Source organism: Bacillus rossius, chromosome 11 (genome assembly GCF_032445375.1).
Source record: "Bacillus rossius redtenbacheri isolate Brsri chromosome 11, Brsri_v3, whole genome shotgun sequence".
NCBI lineage: Eukaryota > Metazoa > Arthropoda > Insecta > Phasmatodea > Bacillidae > Bacillus > Bacillus rossius.
This window is the reverse complement of record NC_086338.1, coordinates 15,178,155-15,203,488: the sequence shown is the minus strand read 5'-3', so window position 1 is coordinate 15,203,488 and position 25,334 is coordinate 15,178,155. Positions and strand designations below refer to the sequence as shown.

Below are 25,334 nucleotides of genomic sequence, written 5' to 3'. Positions count from 1 at the left end.
CAACAAAACAACGACTTCATCATTAACCCTATAAGCTGTCATACCCACACTGTATGAAGGTATTGTTATTTTACTAGATACAGAATGGACGTTCGTCGTTGTGTTGTCCATAATAGGTACTTGTTTAGTTTCATCGTGGGTTACGTTTGTCCGACATCATCTGATTCAGTCTTGTTTTCTGTAAATTTTTATATTCATATTTTTATTGATTTTTTATTTTTGTAATATTTCCATGACAACCAGTGCAAAACTGCTATGGTGTGTGTCCAAAAAACTGCATTAAATCATTAGTTATCTCGACAAACTTACACGAACCCCTCTATCTCTATGTGAAATTAAGTGACTTAAGTAATGTTCGGAATCTCAGGGTCGGTTCGGCCTTATGGCTAGAGGCAGTGATTCGACACAGTAGGGCCCCCCAAGCTGTTTCGGCCACTCTGGACGCCTGAAAAGAACAAGAAAATACCGGCTTATTTCTTGTTAATTTATTCCGGCACAGCCCATTACAAAGTGCTGCCCTTCCTGGCCGTAACAGTTGTCCCGAAACGAATCGTCACACGCGCGACCACTCACTCAGTTGGCGGCTCACGATTTTACTACCCGGTAAGGTTATTCACTTTGGACACGATGCGATGATTTCATAAACAAACCCTAACATAACACACTAGAATCCTGAGAAAGATTACACTTCACAATTATAATTACGTAGTACACTGGGCTAAGAACGCGTAAGCCTGTAACTCCGGCGATGCTACATGAATCTTAGGACTGTCTCAGAAATTTACGCGTAAGTAAGACTGTTAGTTACGTGTTGCCCCGTACGGGCTGAAACAAATTAGTAGACTGGCTAGGATATTGCGTGAAGTGCCGACGTACCATCTCGCAGTTCGTACATAGTACTTACGTATCACATCGAACGCTCGTCTTGAAGCACTGAATAATTAGGTTACATACCACTCGGTAAGTCGAGGCCGACCACGGGACTGGAAGAAAAGGTTTACGGAATTATACAACTATTGAAAACTACATATCAGTGAAAATAATAAATGCTGGTACCGTGCCGCGCGGCGGCTGCCGGCCTCTGTGAGCTCCGGAAGGATACTGCTACTCTCACCGCGCGCGACCCCACTCCCCGCCAGCCGTCCCGCGCAAAATGCGTGATTTTCGCAGGAAACTGAACCGGCCAGTTTGGGACAGGGCGCACGGTGAAACATAATTTTGGAAAATATAAACTGTTAAACAAAGAAAATAAAGTCTTTTATGTTCCTGTGGAAAAATACATAAACATTTGTTGTAGTTCGACGGAGGGATATGCCACACCCGGCCGGATCCTTCCGCCGACGTGGCACTTGTTACATGGCGTTAGCCCCGTTGCACTTTCTACACTCCGGTGCGTGCACGAGCGCGTTCGGTGCACACACCTTTCGTGAGACTTGATGAGGCGTAGCGGTCTATGCGATATAGTGGAGCATTGGCGGTCGGCGTCAAATGCCCCCCCTTCTCTGAGACCGCTATGTGCATCGCCTCACTTCACACGCTGAGCACTTCACTGTCATCTGCCGCACTGCGAGCCCTACACTGAGCGGTGGAGTTGTGGTGTGTTGTGAGGTAATGATCCTGACCGGAATGCTTTTCCCACTCGATGAATGGCAAGGGAGGACGCCCTGACCCGTGTCAGTTATTCTCCTGGAAAGGGGCGGCCACTACGTGCATTCCCCCTAGCACAACCTGGTGACATTTGGTTGGAGGGCTCATTGGGGTTGGGGTGTGGCGTGGTGGTGGAATGGACGACACTGATGGGTGGGCTGATATGGGCCTCGCCACGTGTGTTGGAGCTACTGGAACGCCCCCTACAGGCAGCACCCGGGTGGAGTAGCCTGACGGGGACCTGGACCACTCGTACTCCGCCAGGTAGACCGGGGGTCAGCGGGTCCTTTGTGGTCATGTGGCGGGGTCTGTGTTAGTGTGTGACTCTAATGGGCAAAGTGGGGTAGGCTCACTCGTGTCCAGTTGGGTGGTCGGGAAAATCATCTCCTCTGCGGGGATTGGGATGAACTTTACTGGCTCGCTGTCATCCACGCAGCACGCCCTGACCGGGGCCCGACGTCTGCATGTGGGGCGCTTACCCCTCCTGTCCGGTTCCTCCTCCCCGTCATCGGGCTCGTCCATGGACTCCCGGAACGTGGCGTACGCCAAGCTCAGGTCCAGTGGCCACAGTGGCTCGTGGTCCTCCTCCTCAGAGACCTCTCCCCCCTCCTCATCAGGGAACCAAACTATCGGACCCCCTACCATCCAGGGGCCGTTGGGTCAACTCTGACTCCGTCGCGACTAAGCGCAGGTCGTCTCGATGTACTTTAGCGGGTCGCCCCCTTGGCGTCCGGACCACATAAGATGAGGGACCCGTCCTCCACAGGACCTCCCGCGGCTCCGACCATCGGGGGCTAGCCCCGTACGAATTTTCATGCCCCGGATGACAAATGGTGCTGCCTGATGTACACCAGCTGACCTGGCTGGATCGGTGGTGGGGGGTGGCTACTCTGGAGTGTGTGGGCCGCCAGGAAGTAGGCCTGTTGTTGTCTGGCATACTCCCTCCCCTCCTCAAGATTGGGGCGCACCACTGTGCCCATGGCGACGTCGGCCACCCTGCTCTCCCCAAGCAACACCAAGTTTTTCCCGTTTAGGAGCTCGGCGGGGGTATGACTGGTGATGGCATTGGTGCGCCATCTGAGACAATAGAGCAGCTTTGGCAGGTGGACGTCCCACTTGGAATGGTTGTCGCCCAACCTTAGCCGCAGCTGCGCCTTACCTCCTGGTTTCTCCTTTCAGTGGGGTTGGCCTGGGGATGGTAGATGGGAGTGGTGTGGTGGTTGAGGCCCCATTGGCGACAATCAGCTCGCCAGCGCCTCCCACTGAACTGACAGTCGTTGTCCGTCAACAACACGCGCGCGAAACCATACCACGGGAAGATTTCATGGTCCAGTAAGACGGCTATGGTCCCAGCGTGCACGTTGGACACAGGGAAGACCTTCATCCACCAGGTGAAAATGTCAGTGATCCCGACTTGAAATCTTTTCCCGAGTGGTCCATGGGTAGGGCCCCATTATGTCCAGGGCCGAGGTGTGAAACGGGTCGCGGGTCCGGAGGGGGTGCTGCTGTTCCACTCCGTCAGACCACCTCGTCTTCCTCTGCTGGCACTGCTGGCAGTGCTGCACCAGGTCCCATATGTCCCGCGTCACCCCTGGCCAATGGAAGGTCTTACAAATGTCCAGTTGTGTCTGGTGTGCACCCGGGTGGCCCGCCAGTTCCGGCGTGTGGTAGAAGCCCATGACCTGTTCACGGGTACTGAGCGGCACATGGAGGCGCCAGGCGTCCATATCCCCGGGTACCCGGGTCTACAACACCCCGTCCATGCACCTGTGGTAGGGATGGGCCTGTTCCCCACATGACCGCACCTCGGCCTGTGTGGAGTCGTCTGTCCGCTGGGCCTGTTTCACGAACTCAACTAAGTCGCTCAGTGTCCCCACAGGCAAAGCGGCGGAATGGTCGGGGGCCCTTGGGATGTGAAACAAGGTTGCGGGAGCCTCCCCCAGAGTGACCGGCGGCGCGAATATTTCTGGCGGCAACAGCCCTTCCCAATCCTGGTTGTTCTGAAAGGTGATGTATGAGTCGGGATGGTGGGATAGTTCGTCGGTGAACTGGTTGTCCCGCCCGGGGACGTTCTCGACCGCGAAGTCAAACTTCTGGAGCATAAGTGCCCAACTCATGAACTTTGACTTGAGCCCCTGGGCGGAGTCCAACCAGCGGAGACACTGGCTGTCCGTCCGCAGCGTGAACGGGTGGCCCTCCAGGTGGTGGCGGTAGCAGCGCATAGCCCAAACGACAGCCATGCACTCCTGCTCGTTCACATGGTACCGTCGTTCGGGCTGGCCGAACTTGGCACTGGTGTACTCCACCACCCAGTGCATGCTCTGGTCCCCCACCTGGTACAGGACGGCCCCCATCCCCTCCTGACTGGTGTCCATCTGAAGGTACAGGGGAAGGTCAGGCTGCAGACAGGCGAATAGGTGGCACTCGCGGAACTGCCACTTTACCGCGGCCAGTGCGGCATCCGCCCCGCTTGTCCACTGGAACCGGAGGGTGGGTGACAGCAAGTCTGTCATCGGGGCTGTGATACTGGCGAAATGAGGTATGAATGAGCGCAGACAGTTGAGTAGGCCCATCAACTTCTGCAGCTGCTCGCAGGTTCGTGGGGCGGGTTTTGACTCTATCAGGTTCAGGTGCTTTGACAGGGGCCGGCAACCCTCGGCGTCCACTATGTACCCCAAGTACTCCAGCTCGGCCGCTCCCACGTGGCACTTATGTGGGGCGCACGTGAGGCCGTGCCTGGCCAGCCACGCAAGGACCAGGCCGAGGTGCAGGGCGTGGTCCTCCCACGACCGTGACCAAATGATGATGTCGTCCAGGTACACAGCGGCGAACTCGCCAGCGTACCTGTCTAACACAAGTACCATCATGGCCTGGAAGGTCGCGGGGGCGTCCATCAGCCCGAACAGCATGGCACAGAACTGAAAACGTCGGCTGTCAGGTGCAGTAAATGCGGTCTTCGGATGGTCTTCCGGCCGTACGGGCACCTGCCAGTACCCGGACTTGAGGTCCAGGGACTTGAAAATGCGGGCGTCGCCCAGCCCTGCCAAAGCGTCCGTAATATTGATAAGCGGTGGTGGGGCAGGTATGGTTATGGAATTTACGGGTTTGAAGTTAACACAGAAACACATGGAGCCATCTTTTTTGTTCGCCAAGACAATCTGACAGTTGTAGGGTGATTCACTAGGTTCGATGATTCCATCACGTAGCATTTATGCGAATTGGGTCTGGATGACGTGCCTCTCAGTTGGTCCGAACCCATACGGCTTCACGAACTAGGGGTGGTGAGGTCGGGTGGGGATGGCGTGTTCTGTGGTTGTGGTACGGCGGAGTATGTCTGTGGCTGAAAAAACCTGAGGCTGTTGGGACAGGACACTATTTATGAGCGCTACGTGGGCAGCTGGTACACCATTTCTCAGGTCCGCAAGTGTGATAGGTGGTCCCTGTTCGGCGGGTGGCCGATAGCCCAGGCTGTATACCGTATGCCGCTCGTGATGGCCAATGTGCAGTCTCCCCTCCCTGACCACCACAGTGGCGTCCTCCTGTGCTAGCCAAGGCAGTCCCAGGATTAGAGTCTCCCGTAGCCCCTCTATGACTAATGCTACTGGGTGGCTGACATGATTCCTGATGGAGAGGGTGATATTCGCGCGACCGACAATACGAGCTGTTGCCCCTTCCGTAGCTTAATTTACCTCCTCCGCACATGGGCCGATGTCCCGTAAGCTCGTGCACTGAGCTGACACATATGTATGGCTGGCGGCCGTGTCAACAAGGGCATGTACTGGCTGTCCATTCATCCTGATGGGAATCCTAAGTAACTGGCCAGCCCCAGGTCCCAACTGACCTAATTGGTACGACTCACTGCACCGCTCCAGAGGCGCTGCTGCTGCCATCCAGTGGTCCGCCAGTGTCGCCGGGGACACCTGGTGTCCGGTGCGGCTCGCCGACGACCCGGTGCGGGCCGCTGACGGGCCGGGTGAGCGGCGCCCGTCCGTCCTTATGGGGCGCGCTAGTGTGTCAGTAGAGGCGGGGCTAGAGTTCCAGGGACAATGGCCAGCCAGAGCACCACCCCCTAGCGAGCGTTTCCCGACGTGGGCCAGCCCGTCCATCAGGCTTGCCAGACCGCTGCCCGCGTGAGGCAGACGTCATGCCAGTGGTACTTTTCCTCGCGGCAATACCTGCAGTGCAGGGCTTTCTGGTTAGGTGCATCGGTACTCCCCCTGGGTGTGGCATGCTGGTACGGCTGTTCCCCCTGTTGTGTCAAGCTGCCCGCCGGTGCTGGAGTCACATACGGTACCAGGGCCCTGGAGTCCTCGGGTGCCGTTATTGTGGGTGGTGTACCCCTTGCCGTCGGGTAGGTGGCTCGCGGCCGCTGCGAATGATCTGCACGTCGCGCTCCACCTCGTTTGCTAACCGCACGAACGTCTCCAGGCCCTAGTCAGTGGCGGCTCTGAGGAATGGCCGCAGTTCGGGCAGCATGATCTAGACGACCACCCCTAAAATGCTGCTGTCGTCCTCGCCTTCCGCCAGCCGGCGGTGGAGCCGTGCCTTGACTCTGATGAAGGCTTCCGCACTCTCCCCCGCCTCCTGAGGCCGGCAGAATAGAGATTACTGGCAACGAGCCCGGGCACGGGCGTTGTTGAATTGCTCCTGTAGTCTATCAGCGCAGTCACCCCACTCCATCCCGTATTCACTGGCCGTGGCCCACCAGTCCAGGGCACACCCTTTTAGCTGGTCGCACACCTTCTCTGTCCACTCATCTGTGGAGACCGAGTATCGAGCCAGTCTGTCCTGGCATGACCGTAAGAATTTTACAGGGTCTCTGTGCTCCTGCCCCGTAAACTCCGGTGTACTGTGACGTTGAATTTTTCGCCAGATTAAATTCCGTAGAACATATTAATTAAATTAAAAATTAAAAAAAAGAGTTACGTATAGGGTCTAAGGAGTTCAAAAAATGAATAGCCTAGAACCATCTACATGCAATCCCACATCAAGTGGTGATAGACCCATACAAAACATAACCTCTACTTACGATTTGGATAACGGCGCAGCACAATCGAGACACGATCACACTAAAGTACCTCATTCATATTGTATAATTAGTCCCATACCGGTATGCTTAATCATTTTTTAATTATTGCACCTCACAGTAAAAGCATTCTCATTGTATATAGCCATTTCCCGCTCGCTTTACTTGACGTAGTTTTTTCCATTGCTAAGAGAAATACTTTGGCATGGAGAAACGTTTCCATAACAGAATATGCGTGTTTTTTTGTTTTTATTTGTGAGAAAACACATTAATAAAATGGTGCAGTTACTTTTTCATGGTCGCGAATATGTTGCTGACGTGAAAAGTAGATAAAAACAATCCTTGATGCGGGTTGTATATAATGGTAAAATTTCAGTTCGATCGGTGCAGAACTCTTTGAGTTTTTGAAGCGTACACAAACCAACATAACATTTATATATATATATAGATAGATTTTGTGTTCCGCGCTATTGTTGTGCGCGGATTTCAGAAGTTTAGTAGTTATTAATGTAACAGTTTTTTTGGTTATCGGCCAATCACGGGCCGCTATTTGAAAATAAGTCAAGCATTGTTAACTGACTTAAATTTGAGAAGGTTAAAAAAAGAATGTAATGGCCGCCTTAAGCTAGAACTGCTTCGTGACGTCGATTAATATAAATCCTACGAAATAGCTAGAAATTTGTAGGCATCCTGGACTAAGGATGTTAATTATGCATCGTTAGGGTGTAAACGTGCATAAGTATAGGCTTTATCTAAAAAGATAAAGACATTAGGAGTGATAAATACGTAAGTAAAAGAATTGAAAGAGTCTGTCACTCCAATTCAATGCTAATCACCACGTACCTCCCATACAATCGTCACATCGTGGCCTAAAATTGCCGTCGTCCGCGGTCTCGTGTTCGAGTCCGGGCGCGAGTTCTAGCGGGGTGGCTGGTCTGATTAACGTTTTATGTTCCGGGAGGGCGCCAGGCTAGCTCGGTGTCTAACCAATGAGGGTTCGTGGTTCGTTGCCCCAGCGTGGTCCGCTAGAACCGTCGGCGGTCTTGCCTGGGAATTTACGTTAAAGAAGAATGTGTGGGATTGCCGTAGTAGCGACGTGCCTTTATTCAAGGGATTGACGTCACACCATACAATTACTGAGCTCAGACATGCCCCTGAGGGCTACTTGTCTGTTGCGAGGTGCAGGCCGGTACATGTTCAATGTTTCGTGGCACTGGTTTCTCGGGTAACAGTATGCAGGCCAAGTACACTTGGTGCAAGAGAGGCGCGCACAGATGACGTGGCGCAAAGTTACATTAACAAAGTACACTTAATGAAAATTAGGCGCGCACAAATGACGTGGCGCAAAGTTACGTTAACAAAGTACACTTAATGAAAATTAGGCGCGCACAAATGACGTGGCGCAAAGTTACGTTAACAAGTACACTTAATGAAAATTAGGCGCGCACAAATGACGTGGCGCAAAGTTACGTTAACAAAGTACACTTAATGAAAATTAGGCGCGCACAAATGACGTGGCGCAAAGTTACGTTAACAAGTACACTTAATGAAAATTAGGCGCGCACAAATGACGTGGCGCAAAGTTACGTTAACAAGTACACTTAATGAAAATTAGGCGCGCACAAATGACGTGGCGCACAGAGTTTGTGGGCGACTGGAGTCGGCCAGTCCCGTAAGCGATTGTTTCTACGCTGGTGCCGTGCCCACTGGGGTGGTACACGCACCGCCACTAAACTTGGCGAAGTTTTCTTTGCGGGTTTGTGGTCAGCGCGAAGGCGCGTGGCCTTAAGAAAAGTTCTGTGGTTTGCGGGAGACGGCCCGTGCCGTATGCTGAAGAGCGACCCTGCGCACCAGGTGTGGTGCGGGACGTCTTTACGTTTACGCGGTCGGATTAGGTCCTGAACCGTAAAAAACGGACCGGGCACGCACGGAGAGGTGAATAGAAAAAGGTTTGGTTTATGCTAAATGACTATATTTACCGGACGTTACTTGCGATGAAGACAATGGTTGTGGTCTCTCCGTGGGACGTAGGTCCGTCCCGGTCCGCGAGTCGAGTTGAACTGCGGAACTGGAATGGCGTCCGGTGGCGCGTCGGCCCCTGCCACGCCAAGCTTGACCTCATTACGTTAAAAACTAAATGACTGAGTCTGGAAGAGACTTTAAGGTCGCAAAATTCGTAATTAATTGTTTGAGGGGGAATGGGTGTGGTTCGTCTCTAGTCCACTCGGATTTAGTGTGCTTTATAATAATAATGTCTGGTTTGGCCGTTCGGCTCGGTGGCTCGCTCGACTCGGGTGGGCCACGGCCAGGGGTGCGTTCCGTTAGCGGGAGAGTATACTGGCGGGTGCAGGTCGGGCTTAGGGATGGTCGTCGGTCGGACGACGTCAAAATGAAATATAAACATTGAGAAATGAATTTAAATCATATTGTCTACGAGAAACTGACATTTTTTGATATAATTTATTTTATTTTTACACACATTTAACTTAACTCAGAGGTCTTATGAGCGAGAGACTCTGAGCTCTACCGACCTAATTAAACCTATCTAGCCGAGGTGAAATTAATTAATAAAGAACCCAAATTCATTGAACTGAAACTGTGTAATATATCGTCGAATCCGAACCAAAGACTTTGCTTGGTAATGAAATGTGTGCTTCGTCACTCCTGTCGGTTGGTAATATTATGTGTAATGCGATGCCAATAAACAGTTAGGAAATTTGAGACTAATAATTAAGGGCCTGTATTACCACCTCCTGATAAAGTTCTGGATATAACTTATCAGCACGATAGCTCTAAAATCCGTATTACGACCTGCTGATATCGCCTATCTACCTGACAAAGTTCCTGATAAGTTGTCAGGTACTTCGACTACCTGATATATCCCTATCAGCAAGTTAAAAGAAGTAGCTGATGACAATGGCGGCACGTAGGAGACGTATTATTATTGATAGCGATTCCGATGATGAATTATTTTTGGATGACATGCTTCAGCATGTAAGAAGCGCAAAGAAAATTAGAGATCGACCCGATAATCTTGAAGAATGGAGTGAAGAGGAGTTCTTTATGCGCTTCAGGATAACCAAGCAAACAACACGCCATTTGATGATTGAAATCAACGACTTTATTAAATTCCGCACCGACAGGTAATTAGCTCCTAGTTTTGTGTGAATGAAAATGGACGAAACATCTTGTTTAAATTTAGATGTTTGAGTTGGGCTATAGGATCATTTAATAGTAACCTAACTATGTTTATAGGTTAAGGCCCTGGGTGTTATGAAAAATAAATTTAAAAAAAAAACTTAAAAACAAGCCATGTCCACAAACGGCTTGACGTAATTAACGTGACTTAAATTACACAAGAAAAATCGTCTATCCTTAATCAGTGCATATGTAAACACAGTTAGCTTTTTTTTTTTTTTTAGCCAATCATGTACAATTCACATACAGAAATGATTCTGGAAAGACAAAAATTTATCATCTGTTGTTTACTCTACCCCTACAGTGAAACAACAAACTGTGAAACAAAACAATATCTGTCACATAAGTTATTTATATAAAGTAGACAGGAATTTATTTACTTATTTTTTTTTCAAACCTATTGGCTAGGGTCACGAGCCAGAGGTCACATACAATAGCAGCACATAGTGATTGACAGGCATTAGAAATGTCGTGTATGATAGTTTATAAATGACCATCTCTAACGCCACATGCAAATAATGACTGAAATAATGCCATGGATGTCACACAAAATATTAGTTGGAGACATAGCCGTTCAGTCGTAGGTATTCATTACAAGAAAACTATTTAATAGAAATACATGCCGTCAACCTAACAATATACTTTTCTCAGCATCGTTAAATTGTTCTTTTTCCGAACAATTCTGATATATGTACACACACACACATTTACAGACCCCCAAAAAATATCATGTTTTTTTTTTTTTTTTTCAGAAATTCTGCAATATCACCCACCAACCAACTTCTGCTGACGTTACGCTACTATGCGACAGGCGGAACACTCACTTCTGTGGGAGATTTTGCTGGGGTACATAAGACCACAGCTGGTAGGGTGGTCAAACGCGTTAGTGAGGCAATTGCGTTTCTGCGACCCCAGTATATTAAGTTGCCGCAGACAGAAGAAGAAATAGAGCAAGCACAAGTGAGTTTCTTCCAAATAGCAGCTTTTCCCAGAGTTGTTGGGTCCATGGATTGCACACATGTCAAAGTGAAATCTCCAGGTGGTGACATGCCTGAAGAATTCAGAAACAGGAAAGGTTACTTTTCCATAAATGTTCAGACGGTATGCGACTCAAAACTTAAAATAAGGGACATTGTAGCACGTTGGCCAGGGTCAACACATGATGTTACCATTTTTAATAATAGTGTGTTGAAGGCAAGGCTTGAGAGAGGAGATTTCAGAAATGGTGTAATCATCTGTGATTCTGGTTATGGCCCCAGCTTACATCTCCTTCCTCCTTTTCGAAATCCCCGTACTCCTGCTGAAAATCTCTACAATGAAGCTCTGATTAGAACGAGAAATACAGTGGAAAGACAGTACGGAGTGTTGAAAGCTCGCTTTCCTGTACTTGCACTAGGCATACAGTTACAACTTGAAAATGTTCAAGCTGTAATTGTAGCATGTGCAGTGCTACATAACATTGCCATTGACAGTAATGAACCTGAACCACCAGTTGACCTTGCTGTTCAAGCAAGGGTTATCCGAGCCATTGAGGATGGGGATATACCTTTGCTTCAAGAAGTTGGTGGTCCGGAAGCTGCAAGGCAGACATTTGTTCAATATTTTGAAGGTCTGAGATGAGCTTTTGTTATTATGTTGAAGAGCAGTGCACACCATATTGCATTTTGTACTAGGTTAGCTACAGTTAATAGTGTTCAGTTTTATAATTCTTGATTTGCATGGAATATTTTCTTCCATAGATTTTTTTTTCACTTACTGTAGTCTGTTTTGAAACAATTGCTGTAAAATTTAGTCATCCAGTCTTAAGTAACTTCATTGTTAAAGTTAATTGCACACTTTAAAACGGTGCTACTTTAATTTTAGAAGGCTGTTTTATTGGTTTGCCTGCAAAGTATGTTGCTGAACTTCAGGTAATATAAGCATTTATTTTTGTCAATGAAAATTGTAATTTTCCACCCAATCTTATCTCAGGACCATATTACAGTCTATCAGTTGTATGATATTTTTGTTAAATGTGAGGCATGGGTGTCAGCTGGCTTATTTAAATAAAATGTAGCCACTACTTCAACTTTTTAACCTTATAAAAAATTGCTGTATGAACTTAAATAAATTATAATTTTGTTAAAGATCAGACCAGTGGCAGTGAGAAAAGTTCTAGTGCACCATCAATCATCCATAAGCTAAGTTTTGTTAGTTAAATTTTTGTATTAGACACCGTGATATTTATTTCAAACTTTTTCGAACTGTGGAAGGTGGAATATTGTAGATTCATTTCCATGTTGTTAAATACACATGTTCTTACACAACATGAAGTCATTGTATTCCCACACTCTTTATATTTGCATACATAAGTTTATGTATTCAGGTAGCTATTTAAGTTTTGTTTTGATATACCTAGATAACTGCAGTTAATAACTGAACAATTAAGACTGTTCTGTACCATGTAGAATTTGTGAAACAAATCTTTTATGTCAATTGCTATTTAACGTATCTAGTAAGCAGCATAATTTGTTAATGTGTTAAGTTATTGTTGTAATAATGTTTCTTTTCTTGCAGTGCATCAATTTTTGTGGGTACAATACCTTTGAACAGTTGGAAAACTTGTGAACCTCCCATTTCTGATTGCAAGTAATAGTACATTTTGAAGCCACTAGTAGAAAGTATTAGCATCCAAAGTAAATTTTTCACCTTTTAAAAGTTGTAAAAAGAAAGATTGCTATGGGGACATAAGCAAATCAACCGATATTAAATTAATGCCATAACAGCAATATTTATGTAAGTGTTATTCAAATTAGGCTATGTAACAACCAAAAATTTTATCTGGATTTGATATGCTTCCTCTGCCACAAATTTCAGTTATGTCAGAATTTCGACAAAGTAAAACCAAACTTCATTTTTCTGTATTTCAGAAATCTCTAGAAGTTCATATTTTTTGTGCTTTGTTCGTGTGATGGTAACTTGTGTTCTATGAATGTGACATTAATTATAAATTACCTTGTGTTAACTAGTTGGTATCACATTGGACATTGATTTGTTTTTGCATTTGTTCCATGTTACCATAACTACTTTAAAAAATATTTTAAATTTTATTCCTGATGTAAAGCATACTATAAATGAGTTTGTGATATTTATTATGTGCAAATCAATTACCTAAGTAGAGAAAATATATACTTTAACAATCTATTTATTATGTTATTATATTGTGAATAATGGTTATGTTGGCTAGTAAGAAATGATATTGTCCCATTTCAAGGTTGAGTTGTGTTTTTAATGTGATGATATTGTAGATTTAATTTCATTGTAATTAATGTATTTTGTATGATTTATTTTCATGTGTATGGTAAAAGTCATATCAAAACTCAAAATTTCTATACCTGCATGTTTTGGCTTTGTTTAAAATGAGACTGTTATGAAAGTTATACATCTTATGCTCCATGGTTATTGTGCAGAAAAATTCAACAGACCTTCTCAAAAGGCATTTATCAAATCTTATAGATGCAGGAGTTCATGTCTTGTTAACATCAGACTTTTAATTTACATAATGCTTTTGGTAAAATAACCTATTAGAAAAAATATTGGATTAATAAATATTTGGATCAGCAAACATGTACACCACGACAGTTAAATGTGTATACAATAGCTACTTTCCGCCTCGTCAGGGGTGTATGTGTGTTAGTGAGGCGGGATGATAAGCGCGACGCTCGATGGTATTTCTAGCGCGGTATCGCCTCTAAGCGCAAGGCTCTGAACTGGCGCGCAGTCTTCTCTTCGTCAATTGATAACTGTGAAATTTGTGCGGTGACCGTATTTTTATATTACGGGGAAATGAAGATAAAGGTGTAATGCAAGCCCCTTAAGTGCTTTCAAGAATCTGTACCACTTGTTTTACACCTAAAAATTACTCTGAAAACATGCGTTTCAGCCATTTTAACTCTTCTAGAAATACAGTTTAAAAACATTATCCAAAACTAAAAGTACTTTTCGGGCCTCAGCGAACTCTTAAATGCTATTCGTAAATAGGCCCCACTCGGATATCTTGAGTAGTTTTGAAATCGCGTTGTTTTTCCTGAAGCTCTGCATACCGTGTGTGTGACCAGGTAGGCGGGCCCCTTAACAGTCCAATTAACAGAAATCCAAGAGAAGCAAGTGTAAATGCATAGGAAAATTTACACATTGTGTTTAGGTCACCACACTTCTACTTGCATCTATTTCATCCAATGTGGTAGTAAGGAAGATAAAAATAAAGTGCACTTATAACCTTATATTTTAATTGATAAACAAAATATTTACATAAATAAAGTTTATAATGTTTTGTTACATAAAAAAATTAAACAAAAGAGATGTTAAGCACCAATTGTAGTTTTTGTTTTATTTTTTCAAAACAGAATGCTGCACAGACGAAGCCAATCACTTTCAAATTTTTTCTCACTCATTCAACTCGTACATCTGTCAGTCAAGAATTGCTCGCACCTCGGGCGATGAAAATAAACGCAAAATAACATAGGTTAAGCCCTTCAGTAACATTATACTGTAAGTGCACGAAATCAGTGCAGCCTCAAACCTGGCCGCACCCAGCGAAAACGAATTTTGCCATGAGCCAAACGCTGACGTCGGTAGCCGCAATTTTTAGTTAAATGTCCAAAAAAAAAAAAAGATTAATTTATTATCTTTGGCATGGCTCTCGCTACCGACGTTAAATTTGCCCTCCTTAAAATCTCTACATCTTGGGTAACGCGCCCTCCTGGTGCAGCGATCGACAGATGACTGGTGAAGTCATGGCACTGGTTCCTTCACGCAGGAAAGGCAGTCACATGACCTCACCGACCTATCACATACACTCTTCATTCACACTTACAATTACAAGCCAATCAGAACACAGAACATATACACTGAAAACCATTTTAACACATAGAAACAGGGGATTCACTTTCTCCTACTCTCTCCAACATCATCGGAGAGTAGTTCTCTCCGAGTTCCCACGCAGTGACAAGATATTGTTACAGTCTCTCTCTTACTGGGGAATTACCGTTTCTATCTCACTCACACTCGTAGGTCCCATATACCTGTCTCTTTCTATTACATCCCACACAAAGTCCATTGTTTTAGAATATTATGTAACACGTTAATGAAAGTTAAAAAAAACAACAGTCCTAATACAAATTACTTAACAAAATTAAACTTATTTAGAAAAAACCTGAAAAAGTAGGCCAAAACAGGTAAACATCTAGTACGACTTATTTGTGAACAATTACATAATTAATAGTAATGATTGAAAATGTCTGTTAAAATACAAAGTACAGTATTAAAACACACAGCAAGTGCAAATATCAACCCTTAAATACATAAAACCGGTAAAATATTCTTGGAGAGACTTTTTTAAGAAATGTTTACAGGCATGAAAACAATTTAAAAGAAAAATATTTTGCTAGGAGGGCAGGGGTCTTGCAACGTTACAAGTTGAATTAATTTTACATGTTTGAAAAGGGAATGTAAACTGAAGATGGTCACTGTATGAACAGTAGAAAATAAAATTAACACTTATGCTTGTCTTCCATTTCCTGTAAAGTTTTTTTCCTTATCATAATGTCCAACTCAAGTTTCTCTAATACTTTCTTTTTTATCTCCATTTCAATTTTGTGAAGCTTCTCCTCCCTCTCTTCTCTGGCCTCAAACTCTTTTCGGAGTAGCTCCTGCTGACAAAGCGCAAGGTTTCTTTTCTCCGTTGCCCAACCGCTGAGCCGCTCCCCATTCATTGATAATGGCCGGTCATGGAATGCAGGCCGTTTCCTCTGCATACTTCTTGACGCTAAGAAAACAAATCAGTCGTGTTTAATAGCCTAAAATCTTCAGCATTCACAGGTGTTGTTGGAACTTTGAATTAATTAGATGATGTAAATTTCAAGTAATATTTTAAAAGTCAAGAAAAACTGTTGATAATGTACCAGGAAAATAGGCCAAAAAATAATTTGCTTTAAAATGTATTGGTTAGAGCAAACCATTGCAGCATAGAGTAATAATTTAGTAATAATTTTTGACATAAATTAACTTTAACTAAGTCTTTAAAAAGTAGCACTAATGCAGTGATTTATATTTAGGAATAAAATAAGAGTGGGTTAGAGAGTAAACAAAAAAATACTAATGTAAAATTTTTTAAGAAATCTTGAAATATTATAAACATTGTCTATATTACAATAAACAACCTTCTATACATACATACATTTTCATGCATCTGCGTGGAAAAAAGTGTTGCTGGCCAGGCAAGCTTCCCCAGACAGTGCACTGTAATGTGGTTTGTGATAAATTAAAGTTTCTCTATATTATATAACATATCACTAGCCCTATATGACCAGTATCAACTATCTGAACATACAAATAAAGTTTCCCTTCATTAAATCCACATTCTGCACACGGTTTTTGGTATATTTATGAAAAAAAATGTTCTATATTTATCCTTAATTGATTTGGTTTCAAGGTGATTTAAACAACTTTTTGGTAAAAATCTAACCAGTAAAGGCCTACATTTATGAACTGACATAATTTTTCATATGAATTAAAACCAGTATTAAGATTTGGTTACTTTCGAAATAGCTGTGTAAAACATTGTTTACTTTATTTAAGGGTAGAGTATGTGAATAAAAAATAATTAAAGATAAAAAAAGTGACCCGAAACTAATAATTCCAGGCTACATAAATTTGATTTCTTAATAATGTATCATAAACTGAAGGAATAGAATATTTGGAAAAAGAATGTAATTTGTTTAAATGTCCAATCTTTTTCCAATATGTACTATTTATTTTGGTTTATGTTGTTTTCTTGTTTTGTATTTTGTGTTCATAGAGGCCAAACTAGACATAATTTGCATACACTATTACTTTTTAACATACATTCACAAATCCCACTACTACACAAACTGAAACATCTGAAGAGAATTGAACCAACACAAAATATTTAAGCCTTAAAAGAAAAAATCTACCCTTTACACAATAAACTTAAATTAAATAAAACCAGTGCAAATTTTTAAACAATTACCATTTGGAGTTAAACGTTCCGATTCATCGTGTGATGCAGCAATTTTCTCCTTCAGTTTACAATTTTTTGCTTTTCTCAGCATGGATGGCTTGTAGGATGACCAGTCATCTGTTTCTGAAAGTAAAAGGTATTATGAACTATATTGTATGTAAGGAATTTTTACTCTATAGTATTTATTATAACCTTGAAAAAAAATGTTCTTTTTAAAATGCATAATTAAAAAATACATGTTAATTTTTTATCAAATACAACTACTCACTGATCTGTATTTGGTGGAAAAGGGGGGGGGGGGGAGGGGGGGAGAGATCAACATTTTTAGCTCATCAAGGCAGTAAACATTGTATTCTACATATTTTTATTGTGCTACATGTGCAATGATATACTTATTACTTTATCACTGAGTAAAAAAAAAATGAAATACATTTGAGTTTTGTTATCTTAAAATAGTACGTATTCTGAAAATAACAAATTGTATGGTGAATATCAAGAATATGGAAAGGTGTCTGATGCTATAATCTATTCCTTGACAAGCCATACATTTTAACTCTCTCTCTTAGAAAGTAATTGTGGAACTTTGTTAAATATTCAAGATCAGTGTACCATAAACCCTAAGCATCATTGCCTCTATGCACAAGTCAACAAACTGGTGGATAGTGATTTTGAAGATTGCTTAAACATTCTAATTTAAAGTAATGAGCCTGTAGCATGCATACCTGTGTTAAGTCTCACATTTATCCAGTTCAAGAAAGTAGTTACAACATTAGTGTTCTCTTGTAAAAACCATTCTGTCATTGTATGGAATATATTATCCTTCCATGTTGAAATGTACACAATATATAACAATTATGCAATAATTATGATTTGCCCACTATCTTTATATTTTATGTTTTGAAAGATCATCTTAAGGACACAATAAACAAACTTGATAGTAATTCATTAACATACACATTTAAAAAACAGCAGAGACCATGTTAATATATTTTGTTTTAAAATTCACGTATAATTAATTATTTTAAAAATTGAATATAAGTTTCTATTAGTCGTAGTACACAAGAGGGAACATGGTTACAGCCATTAAAAAAAAAACTCCTAAGTAATATAGTGTAAGGTCATAGGCCTGCCTGCCTGCCTGCCTACCCACAAGTATGTATAACATTTGTTTTTCTTAACTGATTAAGAGTATTGTGTTAAATGGGTATAAATTTGAGTATATTTACAATATAAAATAATTGCAATTTATTACAATCTTGCCATGTTGTGCATTTTATTTCAATACTTTTGCAAACATCAAGAAGCTCTGTGAAACTGACACAGGTATAATCAATTTTGACATTTGGTGAACTAGTTTTAAATAGGCTTTTTTCAATACTTTTTGTTGTTTTTGTAACAATTCATGTACATGCCATCTCAGTGCATGGTAACGGACGTTTCGGACATGGGCGGTGAAGTAAACTAGCAAGGAAAGTCGGGCAGGCCATGTTAAAACATACATAATTTTAATTGTTTACGTACTAGCTTTTAATCCAATTGCCCAGTATGTGTATATCCTGAAAAAGCCACAAAATTGTTTCTTTAGTAGTAATTTATGTAGGCCTAATCATTATGGATGGTAAAGTGTGTTAATCGCCAACCATGTGACCGTACAGGCATAGTTATCACTTTACCTTAACAATAAGTGTAAATTGAACCTGCATAAATAAAAAAGAAGGGAACTGAAGAAAATGATTTATTATCTTTTAATTTTGCACGGTAAGAACTTTGTAGCCTGTCGGACCGGCACTTCAATACCATCTCGTATGAACCCAACATTAGAACCCTGAGAAAAGAGGCTGTAGCAACGTTAGGGTAATTTGACTGATAAAAAGATGACCCCTTACAGTAGACTCACACATTTCTTTCATGTTTCAAAAGTACCTTTACTGACTTTTTTATTTTTCATTGGCCTGAATATGCTTTATTAAAGGAAAATACAAAATACTACTTTCATTTTGATTTTAAATAATACATCAAGGGAAAGTGTTGTTAGTAATGAATAAGACAAACTTAAGACTTACCTCTCTCCGAATTTCCTGTGGCAGAGATGACTGACGCAGTTGCCAATGTACTATCAGGTACACCTGCAAGTAAAATGGAAAAAAGAAATGCATCAACCAAGGATTTAAAGAGACAAAAACATTGTTATTAAATTATAAGCAATGAACTTCCTAAATGTTTTTGTGTAGACGCCATGAAAAATTTTTTTTATTTTTTACATTGAAATTTTTCTAAATTTATACTTAACTGAATTTGGCCCATCCTTCCCTGATAAATGAAATACTATATGAATTTTAAAATGTAGGACAAATATTGTGACTTAAATATATATAATATTTACAGATCAGACCAGAAATCTTGCAGAATTTCCCATTAAATTGGTTTATGTACAAGGATATTGTGTGTTTCCTGAAGTACATCATTTTAATGGAATTCAACTTTCAAAAAGCTTCAGTCTTTGACATCCTAAAGCAGCTGTTTCTGATTGCATTCTGTAATAATTTCCGTGGTTACGGACTCAATAAGACTACAATCCCATAAGAATATGAGGATGTATCATAGTGTGATAACTCGCTGCTGTTACTTTGTACTGTATCTGTCTTTGTTTATACTGTATGACTCAAAACTTACAAGCTCTATATCTCAGGCTTCTTTTATTCATTACGATAGTGTTTAGTAAATTAATTAATAAATAAATACCTTGCAGTTCCACAGTTTCGTAGTAATCTTCCTCTCGTAAATGTTCCCAGCATGAAGCTTTTTCTGCAATTTCCTAGTTTAAATAATAATAATAAAAAAAACTTAAATTAATGCATTGTTACATAATCCACATAATATAGTATACTGAACACTTTGATATACATTGAGATGGGCCTAATTTGGCAAACAAGTGTGATATAAGAATTTTGGTATTTTAATTCATTAAGGTAAGTGTTTTGCAGTTTCAGATGATTAATAATTAAATTAAATATGTAAATGTGCAATCTTAAATACGGGTAATAAATACTATGCATAGTGAGAAGCAAATATAACGGTGGGAATCACGCTGCTACATGATAAGCCGAAGAGTCTGCATTATTCGTGGAGAGGAAGCTGCAGTGGCCACGAGGAAAAAACGGACCAGGCAAGATTGGGCAGAGTAAATTTAAAAGCTTAAAGCAGCAGTCCAGTAGAGTTATGCAAGTCTTTTGACATAGCGAGAAGTAACTGTTAGCAACGGCCAATGTGGGGTAGCGAAGGTGAACTTTACATGCATGTAAGGAGGCTAATAAAAATAAGATAAACTTTACAATTTGGCAAGGTAACTACCGAGTTGCGCTACTTTCCTGTGACCAATAACACAAAAATTATTTGTTGCATTTTATTCTAAATTAACTAGCAGCGACATTTCAGAAAAACAGACACACAAGAGGATGTCACAACAATATTGGAGTTCAATAAAAATGCTCGTTTTCAGAATGTTCTCAAAAATCAAGCACTACTTAGTACGTTATGCTTCCTTGAAATATTAAAATCTGTCACACCGAAGGATAGTATCAATACACACTAGGCTATTTAAAAACTGTCTACCTCAAACGGAACAGTTGCTACAGCTGAACAGATAATTAAAATTTTTTCTAAAACGTAAGTACTTTTCAGGTTATATACATACAATAACAAGTTTCCAAAGACATTCAAACTGCAATGTTAAAAGAAATGTATAAATATTAGACTAAATGAACTTTTACATATAGCAAACACTTAAGACCACTTTATAAAATTTTCAGTATTGCTTCACACTCATTACCTTGTTCTTAGGGATAGCTGCATTTTTTTTTAACGTACCTCTAAGGTTTCCAAAATTTCTTCCTGCACCTCACCTGGTTCAACAGTTGCTACAGAAACTTGTGCATCGCCTAAAGAAACACAGTCCTTTATTAAACAGCTTATACGTTTCACACCTTTCACACTATTTTTTGGTACTAAACTAAAACTTACATATCCGGTCGCAGTCGAAAATGCTGCTCAATCCGTCAGCAGAAAGCTGGAGGAGTTCTTTTATTTTCTCCAGTACGATGTTATTTTTTATTTCAATTCCTGGTCCGCCTCCAGTTTGCAATAAGGCCTGTCGCCGCAAAGCAGAGTCTTTCCTAGCATCACGTTTGAGGGCTTCGTACTTCTGCCTCAATTCTTTTGTCGTTCTAGACTGGGTCGTGATACTATTATACCTCGTACATATACTGTCCCATGCTTTGTTCTGAAAATTGAAAACATTATACTAGTAACTAAAACACACAACAGCAATCAAAAAAGGAGAATGATGCATTTAAAATTTACATAACTTACTTTTTCCGTCCACTGGACAGCATCAGTTTTTTTGTTTTCGATAATATTTTTTAGTGGACGGATAAGGTCCACCAGTTTTAGGCAGTCTTCGACGCTATAATTCACGGACCTGGTTCGTTTGGTACCTTTGCGATCTATATTTTCAATTTCCATTTCGAATTGTAAAATTTAACTTATACAAATCAACAACACCGTTTAGAAAAAAGAATAACATTCAGTTACAACACGCTATCAGTATCGCCAAGCTAACGAACACAATTTTTACTAAAATTCGCGTTTTAACGAACAATATCATTACCAACATTCAAAGAATCACACTATAAGTCCCAGATAGCTATTGGGTTGCAATCAGGAGGTCGTAATAGGCGACAGTGCCTGATAAGCCAGCAAGAGCTTATCTGGTAGATAGCTGTCAGCTACTTTTATCAGGAGGTGGTAATACAGGCCCTAAGTATATTAATAGTAAGAATAAATTATTAGAAGCATTTTCTTTTAAATAAATAAGTAAAATTTTCAATTGTGTGTTGGTTTTATATTATTTATTATTTCATCTATCCAAGTGTATATGTGTCTATGTTTTCAAGCCAATCCCTAACTGTGGCCTAATCAGTGGCGAGGCGTGAGGTTTACATGAGGGGAAGCAATAACTCCATTCACACCAAAACATGATGAGGTTGGGGGGGGGGGGGGGGGGGGGTCTGGGGGCCCTCCGCCGGGAAAATATGGATTTCAAGGTACAAAATGGTGCTATTTAAGTAGTTTTCTTAACTGAACATTGACTATTCCACAGGTAGAAAAATTGACATTTTTTTTAAATACATTATTTTTGAAAAATAATGATTGACTTACATTATTCTGATAGTAAAATACCTACTCTACATTACTTATATACTAAGTGGGAGTGGAGTATCATCGTACGCCCACAAATCCCCCACGCACTGCCAGCCAACAGCCCGCGGGAGAGATGCGCGCGCCCCGAGAGACGACCGCCGACTGAAACGCGACATCGCCACCTGCCCTGCCGAACTGTGGCGGACATAGCCGAAGCAGTCGGCGGAAAAATTCCACAGTCTGCTTCGGCCATGTTCGCTCCAGTTCGGCAAGAAAGCGTTACCTTCGTAGCTTCTACCGCGTATTTTTCCAGCCAATCCCCTCCCTGAACCTTTGTACCATGCCACCCCCCCTCCCGAAAGGAAACTACTGCGGCAGCCTTCCTGCTGAAAGCGGTCCTGCCAGCGCTTCTAAACCTAGCAACGCTTCTAAAACAGCATGTTTTTGTGTCAACGAGTTCTTTTTTTATAGCGCACAGCGCACAGTATTGGGTCCCAAGAAGATAGTGTAAAAAATACATACACCTAACTGCACGAGCCAAAGTAAAATACTATTCTGAATAAAATATTTATTTAAAAAATACAATGTCTGGAAACTGCCTGGGCAAGCACTGCTTGCCTTGCTTGCCCTGACGAGACGCCACTGGGCCTAATATTCCTAACACATGCCAACTGAATGTTACCTAAGCAGTATTGTTTTACACAGAGAAAGTAAGCCCAACATAATAAATTGTCTCCATCAAGGTGGGGCCATTTGTACAACACAAGCAAAAAGTTAACGTACATATTAATCTATCGCCTCAAAGTGGGGCCTAGTACACCATTATAGTATCAGAAGAGTCTGCAATAATTTATGTCAGCCCAGCAGTGGGGCCCGAATTGAGGTTAGATATTGACACCTCAATAGTTTTGTGTGTAAAAAGTTTGCAATACCAGTATTGTGTGCAAGTGCACTATTTGTGTATTAATTAATTTGTGTCATTCGTACCTAAATACACCAACATGTCAAACGAACAGGACACGTACTTTCTCAGAAGTAGATCACTTAGCGTAGGTGAGGAATATGTCACTTCACAAGGCTCAGGTAGTGAGTCACAGACTACATCATTCACAGGAAATTCACCTGTAGGTACATGTGTGGAGAGGAACATTGGGGAAGCAGTCTCTAACATTGAGAGGTTAGGGCGGCCCATGTATCCTATGGTCATGGAGCAGGCAGACATGAACAACATTGTCCTTCACACAGCATCACACCAGGACAGCACTCGTACACCACCAGTGACACTGGAGACCTTAATGCAGATTTTGCTGCAGAATAACACTACACTAACTGAGAAAAAGGACCAAACCAGTGCGAAAATGGACCAAACCAGCATCCACCTCGCATCCAACATGTCTGAGCTGAAGGCTGAGTTGAGGCAGAACAACACAAATCCACATGCTAAATTGGACCAGACCAGCTCCAGCATTAGGAATCTCGAGCACAGCATCTAGGTTAGGTTGACACAGCAGCACGAGGAGATACAGCAGATTGCTGAGCAAGTCTCCCAGTACAACAGCCAAGTAGATGGGTTGGAGTCCCACCGGCGACGAAGCCGAGGCCAACACCCAGATTCACTCCAAGCGCAGCACGTTTCGTGGAGCGGGGGGGGGGGAGGACGGGAGGAGAGGCAGAGATGCGGCAGGAGGGGGCAGTATTCATCTGGCGGCCGAGGAAGGCGGTCGCACTGCAAGACAGACGAGTGCAGCAGCGAGACGTGAGCCAGAATTTGTGAGACTGGATCCGGGCGATCGGGACTTTCACGTTCACGGGCATTACGCTATTGGTCGCTATCGTAACTAATTTAATTGTAAATAAGTATTTTCTTGGTTTTTGTTGAAGCGGGACATTGCGTGCAGCAGCGGACGTGTGCGTGCCACAACGGGACGGACTTCACTTTGCTGGCGACGGCGTCCCAACTTAATTGGTTTCTCATTATCATAGGGAAGGGGCAGTGACCGTTCATCATTCGCATAAAGAACCAGGGGGTGCAGTCCGTACTTGGCGCCTGCCCAACCCCAAACACGTGCAGCCGAGCTTCACTCCGCGGAGGGACAGGTGTTGTGCTGAGGATTGCCCATGTACCTAGATTACGCAAAGGGCTCAATAAATACTTGTGGTCAAACTGTCGAAACATCATTGTAGCTCGGATAGTGTTAATTTCCCCTGCCACGAGGCCTGAACCCTCCCTGAGAATACTACGCAACCCGCATCATGGGGGTGATATCCGGGGCTACGACAACGTCACTAAGGAACATGATGGCCAACGAACACAGGGGACAGGCCAACGCTAGGGAGGAGGTGCGTGAATACATCCAGCACCTGGAGAAGAGGCTAGGCGATATAGAAGTGGCTACAGCAACATTGAGGGACAGGTTAGAGAACCGGACAGTGCACACAAGCCCTACAGCTGAGTCCAGTGGCAGATCCAGGATTTTGGTTTGAGAGGGGCTTGACCTAGCTGAGGCTAGGCTTTATCAAGGCAAACACTAAAACAATAGTGGACCCAGATGCTTTTGGAGGGGGCTTGAGCCCCTTAGCCCCCCCCCCCCCTCTGGATCCATTACTGGCTGAGTCAGCTGACTACCAAGGTCAGGCTCAGGCAAGTGTGAGCCACGAACCTACTGTTTCAAGTGTTCCTACCTCAAGTTAACAAAAGGGCATCACTGAATTTTTCACCGAACACCAGCCCCAGGGACATACTAATGTTACACCCAACACGAACAGGCCAGTGGCATGGACGTTGGTCAACACGTCTAGTCTTGACCCTGCCACTTTGATGCACCATCCGGCCAAGCATTGGGCAGAGGCCATGCCCACTTTTTCAGGACGGGTAACGGAGAACCCCATAATATTTTTGAAAAGGTTTGAGGAGTATGCGGCTATGTTCAACCTCATCGAGACTGAAGTGTTGAAGTGCCTCAACAGCGCACTAAAAGGGCAAGCATTTTACTGGTGGGAAATGCTGAGCGCAACCACACAGAGCTACTCCCACTTTCAGGCCATGTTCCGCCAACAGTATTGGAGTCTGCGCATCCAAAGCAACCTGCGTGCACAGCTCCATACCGAGAGGTGTGACCCGAGGAAGGGAACAACATTGGAGGCTCACTTGTCGGCAATTTTTGAAAAGACAAGGTACCTCGACCTGCCCATGACGGACGAGAAGTTTATAGCGGCCATCCTCACACAGCTGCCGCTCAAATA

General features: G+C 42.8%; 2 protein-coding genes across 3 annotated transcripts; one reads left to right on the top strand and one right to left on the bottom strand.

Annotated features, from left to right (window-relative positions):
* The first annotated feature begins 9,416 nt into the window (after positions 1-9,416).
* Positions 9,417-16,196, top strand: LOC134536676 (putative nuclease HARBI1). The gene is made up of 2 exons (XM_063376513.1): positions 9,417-9,816; positions 10,624-16,196. Exons 1-2 carry the CDS (start codon positions 9,584-9,586, stop codon positions 11,489-11,491), a joined length of 1,101 nt encoding a protein of 366 aa, XP_063232583.1. The 5' UTR covers positions 9,417-9,583; the 3' UTR covers positions 11,492-16,196.
* On the bottom strand, positions 14,118-21,494 carry LOC134536677 (fibrinogen silencer-binding protein-like). 2 transcript variants are annotated; one of them, XM_063376515.1, is made up of 8 exons: positions 21,261-21,494; positions 20,913-21,171; positions 20,760-20,830; positions 19,635-19,707; positions 18,956-19,018; positions 16,902-17,015; positions 16,089-16,150; positions 14,118-15,677 (listed from the first exon to the last, which is right to left on the bottom strand). In XM_063376515.1, the coding sequence occupies exons 1-8, from the start codon at positions 21,411-21,413 to the stop codon at positions 15,621-15,623; spliced, it is 852 nt and encodes a 283-aa protein (XP_063232585.1). In that variant the 5' UTR covers positions 21,414-21,494; the 3' UTR covers positions 14,118-15,620. The 2 variants fall into 2 exon arrangements, with proteins under 2 accessions (XP_063232585.1, XP_063232584.1); XM_063376514.1 differs by lacking the exon at positions 16,089-16,150.
* Positions 21,495-25,334: the final 3,840 nt, after the last annotated feature.